Below are 12,510 nucleotides of genomic sequence, written 5' to 3'. Positions count from 1 at the left end.
ACGAATAGAGAAAAGACACCCAAGCCGATCAACCCTTACTTGCTTACTTGCTTATGTAATTACTTATGTATTACTTACTTACTTGCTACTTACTTGTTGATGTAATTACTTATGTATTAAACAAACTTATATATTAAATGTACTTATGTTTTAACTATTGATGTAGGGTGTCACTACATGTGTCCTATACTTGTCCTCGCCTACTCAACGGAAGGTGGAAAAAGGAATATTGTACAATACTTCGGGAGAAGTATTGCACAATATTCCGATCCCCGCGGGCCATGTCAAAGTATCGCCTACTGTTGCTTTCGAACCAACTGCACCGTTGCCCATACCGGACAACGATGGAGATATGCAGTCCTTAAGCGCCGCTATTGGTAGTTATGTGGCATGGCTCACAAACCTTGTTGCCCTCGAAAAAAAGATTCCCAGAGACAAATCAGTTACCTCTCCCGAAAAGGTTTGTCACATTTATTGCCTAAGGTTTGTCATTTTTTCAGATTCAATAAACTAACATTTTACCTCATTTTTGTAGGTCCAAATAAATAAACCACCCCTACAGCCAAAAAAAGGCAGCAAACCTCAAAAATTGGAGGTTAATAGAGCTGCCAAATCACAAAGGCCCGAGGGTAATAAAGCTGCCAAACTTGCAGCAACAAAAAATCTGGATCGGGGAAAATCGGTCGCTGCTGCTGCTGCTCCTAATAAAAGTCAGCCACACCTTGGTAAATACGGGGCGTGTCTTGACATCCAAATAAAAAGGAACATGGGCAACATCAATGATTCGCCCATCGTACACATGAATAAAGATATATTTGGAGATGAGTATGTTGAATACCTCGAAAAGGAGCACATGTACGAACTTCTCGAACATAAGGAGCTGAGTGCTACTGTAATCAGCTTGTACATAAGGTAAAAAATACTTTTAATTGCATTTATTTGTAATTAATTAAATGTATTGGTAATTAATCTAGTTTAAAATTTTCATTGAAGGTTTTTGTACGAGAAGGTCGTGTGCACGAGGAAACTGTCAAATAAATACTCATTCTTGTCTCCACATAAGATGTCGATGTGGAAACTCGATCCAGACAATGTAAAACACTACATTGTAGATATGTTTTTAAGAAATAAAGAAAGTGATAAATTGTTCTTGGCACCATATAATTCAGGGTACGTAATTTTATCTTTTTTAATTGATGAGAATTTAATTTATTAGTTGTCTATAAACAAAATTGCTTAACCAATTTTTTGTTGTTGTAGGGCACATTGGGTGCTATTTGCAATCAATGCGGTCTCTGAAGTTATATACTATTTGGATCCCGTGCACGGCAATTACACCAATCACCCCGAAATAAAGACTATGCTCGACACGTAAGTAACATTCATTTATTTCTTACATATATATATATAAATAATGTGTTTGTTCATGCTATAATAATCACATTTATTCATTCGATAGTGCCTTAAAAGTTTATCGAGCTCAAAGAGGTGCTAAAGTGTCGAAGCAGAAGTCTAATAACATTACATGGATCTCAATAAAGTGCCCTCGTCAAACAAATAACATCGACTGTGGGTACTACATATTGAGATTCATGAAGGAGATTGTTGAGAAGAATAAAACTATTATCCCAGAAACGGTACGGTATTTGCATTATATGATTTTCATATATAAATTATCTATATATTTGATACTAACTTAATATAATATGTTCAATTTTTATATTGCAGTACTTTGACAATTCCAGTCCATCATATTCTGAGGAAGATCTGATGGAATTAAAGGAAGACTGGTGTCAGTATGTGCTTGACATGCAAATTATTTGATTTTCTGGGAAATAGCTTGCTGCTGGGCAAGGGATCTGAATATTATATGGTAGCTAGTGCATATTATGTATATTCTGTTAGTTATTATATGTAAATGATCATAGGACACAATATATGAACATGCATATGGATCTGAATGTAGTTTAGGTTGTAAATTAGGTTATATATATATATATATGTATCTGAATGTAGTTAATTAGGTTGCAAATTAGGTTATATATATGTATCTGAATGTAGTTAATTAGGTTGTAAATTACAGAGTTACATATATGTTAATTAAGTTACAGAGTTCTGATTTCTTTTCTACTGATTGTGTGAACTGCTTATGGTATTTGAATATGTTTTGTTGTTGTGTGCACTGATTGTGAAGTGATTTTGGATCAAAATAATTTTGGATACAAAGATAAAAGACAGCGCTTTCTAAAAAAAGTGCCATAAAAAGCTAAAAAGCGCTTTTCATTTCAAATAATTAATTTACAGCGTTTAAAAAAAAAAACATTTTACAGCGCTTTTTTTAAAAAGCGCTGTAAAATGTACAACAAAAGCGTTGTAAAATGCAGACCCATAACTCATATAATGGGGTGCATGTTACAACGCTTTTTTGAAAAAGCGCGGTATAATGTGCATAACAAGCGCGCGTTATATTTACAAGTTTTATAGCGCTTTTTTTAAAAGCACTGTTGTATCATTTACAGCGCTCGATTCCACAGCGCTTGTTTTTTTGAAAAAGCGATGTAAATGAATTAAAAAAAGCGCTGTAAAATGCAGTTTTTCGCGTAGTGGCACTGAGTATGGGCGCAATGTGCTCGCTCATAATTAAATGGGATGCAACCATGTTGCGCAATGCACAACAAAGCCCTCCTCTTGTGCTCAAAGGTAGGGAGTTGTGCCCGAAACAACACTACAATGCACTGGCACAATGCACCCTGGTACTTTCCTGTCGCGCTTGAATTCAAATAAAAAACAATTTTGCATTCTAGGATTCACTCTGTGTCAGTACAAACCCTCTGTAATTTTCCGAGTGTCTATTCCTTAATGTAATTGACATGTAACATCAGAAAGAAAAAAAGTACTCATAATTTGTATAGTTAAAAAGGATTACTAACAAAACATTAAAAAATGATTCAAAATGATAAAAATTGTTTTTCTTTATTAAATTAACTATAAAAACTAATAAAAAAAATTAAACTTTAAATAAAATTAATAACAAAATCCTCAAAAACAAGAAGCGATAAAAACTCATCACTTGTCACTATGGAGCGTGGACAAAAATATTCTATATTCTTCCCATAAGAAAGCGGAAAGTATAATAGATAAAGTTTACAACAATTAAAAGTCAGCATGAATAGAATAAACCAATCTTCTATATCCAGGTGATAGAATATAGCGAACACTACATATCAGCATAAATTAGGCAATAATGTTGTCCAGCGCAGACACAAATATTGACACTCGATATGATATTGATTGTAAGCACCAATAATAATTTAGAAAAAATTAATTAAATATAAATAGATGTATTAATATTGTACTGTGTGTATTAGACACCAAATATATTTTCAATCTGAAATGTTAGTTAGCGATATAAGATTAAATGGCTAATGGCCATGTATTTAATATAATCAATTACAGATTAGAGATTTCTGCCCTTCAAAGAAATATATCCTTGATAAATTTCATTTCCCGAAAACATGTGTAGAATATTATTATCACATTAGACTTTGCTGAAAAGTGCAGCAGTGAAACTAAGTAACTGACAATGAATACATTTGATAGATTGAAATAATTTAATAGTAACAGAGTTATAATTTTATTGTTTTTTCCATTAGCAGCATTCCACAATGGAAATGTGGAAAATCTATTCTAGTAGAATATAAGGAAATACATCTCCATGTAAGTAACTACATCATTGCATTTGGCAATGCTCAACATTGATCAAACTCATAAGAAAAAATAACAAACACATTTCCTCAATCCTTGACTCTCACTTTGACCTAAAACAAAATCATTGTGCCTCACATGAGGCTACAAAAAAGAAAGCCAAAAGCCTTCTGGTTTTGATGTGCTGAAATATTCATCAGTACAAATAAATAAACAGAAACTCCATACCATGAGGAAGCTATGTTCATAAGCTGTACGACGAAAGTCTCGTATCGATGTGTAGTAACAAATGTTAAATTCCATACCCTATACACAATAAGTACTTCCAAATCCGGAATGAAAAGCAACCCACTGCAGCCACTAGATTTGAGGAGACTTGTCTGGGGTACCTGAGACGTGTGGTACGGATGTCATAGGAGTTCTAGACACTGACGTGTGTCCGACACAGAAACACGCCTAAAAATAGATGAGAAGCACGGATGTCATAGGAGTGTTTTTGCGTCATAGATGAGAAGCACAAAAATATCAACTCAGCTCTGATTTGAGTTTTGTAGATCTTGCACAACCGGATGACTGTCGTTGGATGCGTCCAAGCGTGGGGTGTTTACAGCTTGAGGTTGTTGTCCTGCTTGTGTCATCAGTTGAGCGCCATGTTGTTGCTCTTGTAGAGCCTGCCATCTCCTTCTCCATCTAAAAAACTCTACAGGGATATAACTTCCACTCATCACCACACCAAAACCAGCAAAGGTTGCAAGAAGGACTGACAGAACTGCTTGCAGATGAACCTGCAGTTGACAGATATCATAAGTCAGAAATCAGAATGATAATATAGCATTATCAATCTTTTTCTCAAGTGAAAAGTACAGGTTATAAGAATATAGTTCACACAGAAATCGGTTACCAAAGAGTAAAATATATGCGCGAATAGAACCACCATAGCAAACTGGAAAGATGCATAAATCCATATGAACCTGCTCTGCACTGGACACAAATTTAAACAAAATAATGTCAGGTGTTGGCATAAATGAGTGAAATTAGCAAAATTAAGTATAATCACAAATAAGAAAACCTACAATGCTAATTGTTGAGAAAATAAGAATAATTTCAGTATCATAAATATATCAGCAAATTGCTACATCATTTTATACTACATAATATTATCTGATGATATACACAGTTGCAAGGGTGTGAATGTATTACACACATGACCAATTCAATTTGACTGATCGACCATTATTTATTCAAAATGGATGAAGAGTTTTAAGAAAAAGCGTCTATGAGGTGTCAACTCAGCGGTAAGAATTAGATTTTGTAACCTCAAGGGACATAGTTCAAAGCCCCTCGAGATGGTTATAAAACGATCATTTGTGACATTTTAGTTAATACCAATAATTTCTCCTTCCCCAATTAAGTATATTGATAATATTTATCAATGTTTTTCAAACCTACCCATGGTTGACGATGTCATGGAGGAGAGCAGACCAAGTACACAGGAAAATGGAAGAGCTGTGGCAATTGCACCAGTTCCCATTTTTGCAAACTGCAAAGAGGAGAATAACTAAGCCTATATAAAATGGAAACTTTGACAATTCATAGATAGAGGATTGTTATTCTTACCAACAGTTGCTCAAGGAAAAAAAAATAGCCCAATATGCTGACAATGACAAGCATCGGAACTTCCATCCAAACCCTATAAAGTTGAACAGACAAATAACATGGTTCATTATTCTTGAAGATCCTATGGTATCCATAAGCTTCTAATTGAGGCACATAGCCATAACTCATTCATTAATTAAAAATCAGTAAAGTTTTTTTTTTTTTGTCTTAACTCGCCGGTAGGAGAAAGGAGCCCTAGAAGTGTGGAGTCCGGAAAGTAAGGTCTAACCAAGGATTGTTCTAGCTAAAGTTTGAACTCGGTACTCCCAAATGATTATACTTTCACTAAAGCTCATTAACTACTTCAGTGAAACCACTTGGTTATACCTTTAGCATACAAAAGTAGTACAAACTTTTCTAAAATAAAAGTAAACATGCCTGGACCCGTTTACATCTTCGAGCGGAGATCTACTTGCTCCACTAATCTGATTTCGAACACTTTGGATCCGTAATATAGTGACAGGAAGGTTTTTAACATCCTCCTTGCAAACATCACAAGTCTTGTTACCCTTTATACTAAACCATTTAATAGCACATTCTTGGTGAGCCAAAGCAAGTTCACCTTTGCAGCTACATTCCAACTTGAAGGTCTCACCTCCTTCACATAATTCAACCAGACAGATTCTACACACAGCCTCTTCTTTAGCTATATCTTCACCACCATCATCAGCATCTTCGTTTTCTGAATCAAGAAAGCATTTAAAGCGAGTTACTGACCAGGAATAGTATAAAAAACACTGCATTTTAAAAGTTAATATGCATAGTAAATACTACTCATCCTTGGCATATAATAACAGTGTTAATAATGAGATATATACCAGTATCTTTTGTTGAGGACACGCTCAACAATTCATTTATTTCCTTTACTCGAGAAGTAGAAGGAACAACACGAAAAAACGAATCCATCCTCCTCAGGCTTTTGTCCTTGTTGTTGGTAGGCATTGAAAGAGAGCGAGCTATCTTTCGCCGAGTCTGTTTTTTCTGCAAAAGAAACTAATTGGTTAAAATGATGGTAACATTATTTTCATAATATAAGGTTCAGCAACAATAACAGTTATAGCCAACACTAGAAAAAATGAAATTCAAAGCATTGCTTAAAATCTTACACTCAGAGGAGGACCACCAACACTTCCATTTCCACCATGAGTAGATTCTGTGTTTGAAATTCCAATATCTTCTACCGGCAATGATGAAGTTCTTTTAATCCGAGGAGAAAATGTCTTACTAAGGGACAATGATCTTGAGATTAAAGGCTTTTCTCGAGAACCCGAAGACAAAACTTCTGGAGTTGGTGTATTAGCCTTTTCAATATTTGCTGGTGTCCTATACATGAAGCTCAATTTTGGTAGGAAGTTTCTTATCGATGATTTGCCTTTCGATGTTTCAGATCCAGGTGAATTATTTATCAGAGCGCCAACACTGCGAGAACTCACCAGAAAATTCACTCTTTTGGGAGTAGGAGTTGGACTTGGTGTCATTGGCATTTTGATTGCAACAAAATCTTGCGAACACTCTTCTGGTGTTCTTGACGGTATTTCTAGGAGAAGATCATCATCCTATAAATACAATATTGAATTGACACAATAAGTGATACAAACACTGAAATATAACTGAGCTACATTACAGAATAACAATAATTAAAATTTGAACTAATGAAAAATGGCCTAATGAATTTATCTGCCTTTTTAATAAGCAGATTCTACCATTCCTCTTCAACCAAAAAGTAGTATAGTTTTTGACATAGTATTCATGTAATGAATGAAAAGAACAATGCAAAAATATATTCTTATAGATTAAATATCTGCATGAAAATCAAAGAGTCAAATATACTGTCAGAAAACTAAACCACTAATGTCTAGAGACCATTTATTTTAGACTAGTAGTTTGGTTTTCTAATCTGATATATTTTATCAAATATCAGTGGTGCAAACAAAAGATTTGTTGAGTGTTAGTAGAACATGTCTACTATAGCAACAGAGAAACACAAAATTTAAAAATCTTAGTCTGAAGAATCATCAACCTCAAAGTTAAGGAAAAAAAGTAAATTAAAAGTTGAGTTCAAAATAGAGACTAGTATTTGAAACAAAAAGACAAATACCTTGAAAGCAACAGGAAGAGAAACTGCTCTTCTGCAAGAAATATCATTATGATCCTTAGTTACATGGTTTTCTCCTTCAGAATTCATTTTGCTAATGCAAATACAGAAAAAAGAAACAAAGAAAAACCCAGAAGTTGGAATTCTAAAACAAAGCAAAATAAGAACCAGTACAGTTATAAATAAATTTCAAACACCAATCATACCCATATCACTTAGTTAAATTATAAAAAAATTATGTTATAACTTTTAAGGTATATTTATTATTTAAATTATTTTTATTTTAGATATTTATTTTTTTAATATTATTAGTGAATATTTAATGTTTTTTTGGTCTTCCATAAAAGTATATAAATGGAAAATTAATTAAAAATTAAAATAATTAATAAATATATTAATTTTAATGTTTCTTTTTTTTTTTTTACAAATTGAACTGAGGAAGTAACAATGAAAGAGACAGAGTGGGAAATTAATTCAAAGTGGATTAAATGGAACCATTGACTTAAATACACTCTACAAACAGATAGATTAACACGTAAATATTAATAATAATTTTAAAATGTAAAAGTAGTTAAAGTAAATACATTTGTCAATGTTGTGTTGGTATGAAACACATATACCACGTTTTTATTATGAAATATAGTTGGTACCCGCAATATGCCATAATATCCGATTCATTTGTTATGTATTATAAATAAAAGATACTTTACCTTTAATAATTTAGAAATTATCTATTCAAGATTATAATAGATAATAAAAAAAGATAAGATATTTGTGTCTATATGCATAAATGAAAATCACTTTTTATAAATAAATAAAGAAATTATTAAAAAAATGATTTTTATAATAAAATACTTAAAATAATTTTTCATTTAAAAAAATGTTTAGATTATTTTGAATCTGGTCTTTTTTTAGAAAAAGTTGTAATAAATGTACATAAAATCTTTAAAATAATTATCTTTTTAAAATTTGGAAGAAATCTATGATTCGTGTGGTGTAATGGGATGGTCTCTCATATCATTGTTGCTTTTGACTTTTGAGTCTCCACTCGGGTGTATGCTGATTTGTATTTGAGTCATTCATTTCTCTTTAGGAGTGAGAATAGGTACGGTCATGCTAGACTTTGAAAGGTATGAATCTGACATACGATTAATTTTGTAAGCCTAAGTTTGACCTACGACCTATCATTTTTTCGACATGGTCTGACCTTTTTAAAAGTTTGATCGGACCTGAAAGTCTATTTAAAAACCTTATTACATTAAAACATTTAAAAAATTTATTCACCTGAAACAAACACCTTTTAAACTTTAAAAATTGATTTTTGATTTTAAAGAATAAATTTTTTCTTAAAATAAACGCATTTATTATTACCTCTCAAACAAATTCTCTCAAACAAACTCGGATATATTCAGTAATAATATAATTAATATTATTATTAATTTTGAAACACTTTTAAAGGAACTGCGCCTATTTTATGCATTTTTCTTTTACAAATTTGCATATATTGTTTTGATTTAACATTTATTTTTATTTATAAAATCTAAAATTAGAACAACTTTAATAGAGTTTCTAGAAGATTTTTAAGAGATTTTACAAAGACTAACTTTACTAAAGGAATACAAAGATAAAAGAAGAAGAAAAAGATTTTGAAGTAGTAAATATTGAAATCTTATATAGTATAATAATTATATAATAATATGAGCGATTCAACTTGAAAAGAATAGGAGGAAAAAAAAATGGGATTAATATGGAATGACTACTGAGTGATTGTCTAATTGATATACTTTAAAATAAGAAATAATATTATTAATAAATAATAATAAATGCCATAATATCCGATTCATTTGTTATGTATTATAAATAAAAGATACTTTACCTTTAATAATTTAGAAATTATCTATTCAAGATTATAATAGATAATAAAAAAAGATAAGATATTTGTGTCTATATGCATAAATGAAAATCACTTTTTATAAATAAATAAAGAAATTATTAAAAAAATGATTTTTATAATAAAATACTTAAAATAATTTTTCATTTAAAAAAATGTTTAGATTATTTTGAATCTGGTCTTTTTTTAGAAAAAGTTGTAATAAATGTACATAAAATCTTTAAAATAATTATCTTTTTAAATGTTGGAAGAAATCTATGATTCGTGTGGTGTAATGGGATGGTCTCTCATATCATTGTTGCTTTTGACTTTTGAGTCTCCACTCGGGTGTATGCTGATTTGTATTTGAGTCATTCATTTCTCTTTAGGAGTGAGAATAGGTACGGTCATGCTAGACTTTGAAAGGTATGAATCTGACATACGATTAATTTTGTAAGCCTAAGTTTGACCTACGACCTATCATTTTTTCGACATGGTCTGACCTTTTTAAAAGTTTGATCGGACCTGAAAGTCTATTTAAAAACCTTATTACATTAAAACATTTAAAAAATTTATTCACCTGAAACAAACACCTTTTAAACTTTAAAAATTGATTTTTGATTTTAAAGAATAAATTTTTTCTTAAAATAAACGCATTTATTATTACCTCTCAAACAAATTCTCTCAAACAAACTCGGATATATTCAGTAATAATATAATTAATATTATTATTAATTTTGAAACACTTTTAAAGGAACTGCGCCTATTTTATGCATTTTTCTTTTACAAATTTGCATATATTGTTTTGATTTAACATTTATTTTTATTTATAAAATCTAAAATTAGAACAACTTTAATAGAGTTTCTAGAAGATTTTTAAGAGATTTTACAAAGACTAACTTTACTAAAGGAATACAAAGATAAAAGAAGAAGAAAAAGATTTTGAAGTAGTAAATATTGAAATCTTATATAGTATAATAATTATATAATAATATGAGCGATTCAACTTGAAAAGAATAGGAGGAAAAAAAAATGGGATTAATATGGAATGACTACTGAGTGATTGTCTAATTGATATACTTTAAAATAAGAAATAATATTATTAATAAATAATAATAATAATAATAATAATAATAAACATTAATAAATAATAAAATATATATTGGTCGGTCTGTTTAAAAACTTTTTTATAGTGAGTCTGACCTATTTAAATAAATAGGATTTAAAAATAGCTCGAGTCTAGTGTTTTTATTAAACAGGTAAGACTAGACCAAAACAATAAATAGACTAGGTCATAAGCCCTTGACGGACGACATGGTTTATTCTCATCCCTCCTTTGTATCTCACAAGTGTGATATGCAGTTATTGCACACGAAATTATATATCGTAGAACAATTGCACAGAGTAGAACTTGTGAAGTACAAACTATCGGTAATTCTAAAATGATTAATTAACTATCTTTGTTGAATATTTCCCTAATACCGTATTCGTATCATATTCTGCGAGTGAAATTAGTGATGTTTTTATATATTAATATAATATTATTTATATGTTTAAGTTTATTTGTTTTGTAATCAAATGTAATATTTTATTGTTTATATTTTTATTGTGATTTTTTGTATTTTGAATTGAATAATTTAGTTCTTTTAATTAAATTATATAAAAAAAATATATATTTTAATTAAGTTATCCATACCTTAGTTTTTCTTAAAATATTGGTTAAATTACACTTATAGTCATTTATGTTTGATCTAGTTCTAGAATAGGCCTTTTTATTTTTTTTCAACTAAGTCCTTTAAGTGATATTATATTTGCCACATTAGCCTTTATGTTATTGTCTATTGGCAAAAATATCATTTTCCATTAGTTCCGTTAATAAAAACGTGAAGTGAATATTACGATGTTGACCTGTGCATAATAGTATTGATATGATAAATTATAAAAGCAAACGATTATCCTATTGATTCTTTATAATTGAAAAAATACACTTATGATACTCTAAGTTTAAATTAGTTTTCACTTTACCATATTCTTCTAACTTCAGTCTTCTTCTTCTTCCTCTTCATCATCTTCCTCTTTCACTCTGTCGTTAAAAAACTTAAAACCTAAATTTTATGATTCCAATAAAAAAATAAAAAATGATAACCATGTGAATTAGAGAAAAAATTAAAACAAGAAATCCATAATTCCAACAAAAATTAGAAAATGAATTATTGTAAATAAAGAGGAACTCACCATAAATCTAAAGTAAATAAATTAGTTGTTCGGTCCATTTTTAATATTCTTCATGTTTTTGCACAAATTAGTTGTAGATGTTCCCTTAATTGACATATAAAGAATTCCATTATTAATTATTTAGTAATTTGTAGATGTTAATAATAAAATAATGCTTTTGAAAAATAAAGTATTTTGTATATAAAACATCGATCTTATTAATGATCGTGTAAAATTTATATTATTTTCAGAATATATATATAGTGCGTAAAATTGTCGAAGATGAAGCGGGATGAGATGTCCATGTTGTTTATGTCGAAGACTAGTGGTGGTGTACTTGAAGATGAAATGCAATTTCAAACCGTGTTGTCTCCAACACCAATTAATAAAATTTCATTCAACATCCAACATCACAAAAATATCAAATATCACACAATTATCGAAAATTAAATCAATCAACACCATATAAATATTTCTATTTCACATTTTAATCTAACAATTCTCATATTTTCACATTAATTAATTTATCTCTCAAAGGGCTACTACTGTAAGTAGCGAGTCCAAGATGAATTGTTGAGAAATAGGGTTTTCCCGTTCATCTTACAATATATTATATTCATGAATTCAAATGTTCTCCCACCCCTTACCTTATTTAGACACTTTCTCAAACACATAAATCAATGGAAAATTTCAACAGCAATTGCAGATCGACAATGTACAACGAGCGAATCCGAATAACGCCGAGTTCACAAAATCGTTGAGACGTGACTGATAAATTATGCGGAGCATAAAAATAAATGTTAAATAATTAATAATAGTTTTAGGAACAAAAATGGAGTCAAAACGACGAGAAAAAATTGTAGAAAAGTCTCAAAGACTCGTCGGAGCGCTAGAAGGGTTCGACGTCAACTTCACTGAAAAATACAAATGAGTAGTGGTTCTTGAAGGTTTCAAAGAGAGGAATCCAAAA

The 12,510-nt window shown here is 30.3% G+C and overlaps 2 protein-coding genes across 3 annotated transcripts; one reads left to right on the top strand and one right to left on the bottom strand.

The window, feature by feature from the left end:
- The first annotated feature begins 825 nt into the window (after nt 1–825).
- LOC140920251 (uncharacterized) lies at nt 826–1,978 on the top strand. The gene is made up of 4 exons (XM_073368241.1): nt 826–1,170; nt 1,261–1,371; nt 1,460–1,637; nt 1,729–1,978. The coding sequence occupies exons 1-4, from the start codon at nt 1,064–1,066 to the stop codon at nt 1,822–1,824; spliced, it is 492 nt and encodes a 163-aa protein (XP_073224342.1). The 5' UTR covers nt 826–1,063; the 3' UTR covers nt 1,825–1,978.
- A 1,645-nt stretch (nt 1,979–3,623) lies between these two features.
- On the bottom strand, nt 3,624–7,621 carry LOC101491453 (uncharacterized). 2 transcript variants are annotated; one of them, XM_004499363.4, is made up of 8 exons: nt 7,460–7,621; nt 6,468–6,917; nt 6,180–6,342; nt 5,740–6,043; nt 5,323–5,395; nt 5,155–5,245; nt 4,607–4,686; nt 3,624–4,490 (listed from the first exon to the last, which is right to left on the bottom strand). In XM_004499363.4, the coding sequence occupies exons 1-8, from the start codon at nt 7,544–7,546 to the stop codon at nt 4,236–4,238; spliced, it is 1,503 nt and encodes a 500-aa protein (XP_004499420.1). In that variant the 5' UTR covers nt 7,547–7,621; the 3' UTR covers nt 3,624–4,235. The 2 variants fall into 2 exon arrangements, with proteins under 2 accessions (XP_004499420.1, XP_073224479.1); XM_073368378.1 differs by having other exon boundaries at nt 6,180–6,333.
- Nucleotides 7,622–12,510: the final 4,889 nt, after the last annotated feature.

The sequence above is a fragment of the Cicer arietinum genome, chromosome 5 (genome assembly GCF_000331145.2).
Source record: "Cicer arietinum cultivar CDC Frontier isolate Library 1 chromosome 5, Cicar.CDCFrontier_v2.0, whole genome shotgun sequence".
NCBI lineage: Eukaryota > Viridiplantae > Streptophyta > Magnoliopsida > Fabales > Fabaceae > Cicer > Cicer arietinum.
This window is presented reverse-complemented; position numbering and strand designations above follow the sequence as displayed.

Coding starts and splice junctions, on each gene's coding strand:
- LOC140920251 (XM_073368241.1), top strand. CDS start 1,064: ATGTCGATGTGGAAACTCGATCCAGACAATGTAAAACACTACATTGTA. Junction 1,372..1,459: donor ATAAAGACTATGCTCGACAC/GTAAGTAACATT, acceptor TTCATTCGATAG/TGCCTTAAAAGTTTATCGAG. Junction 1,638..1,728: donor AAACTATTATCCCAGAAACG/GTACGGTATTTG, acceptor TTTATATTGCAG/TACTTTGACAATTCCAGTCC.
- LOC101491453 (XM_004499363.4), bottom strand. CDS start 7,546: ATGAATTCTGAAGGAGAAAACCATGTAACTAAGGATCATAATGATATT. Junction 6,918..7,459: donor CTCTTCCTGTTGCTTTCAAG/GTATTTGTCTTT, acceptor TTGTATTTATAG/GATGATGATCTTCTCCTAGA. Junction 5,396..5,739: donor GAAGATGTAAACGGGTCCAG/GCATGTTTACTT, acceptor TCAACTTTATAG/GGTTTGGATGGAAGTTCCGA.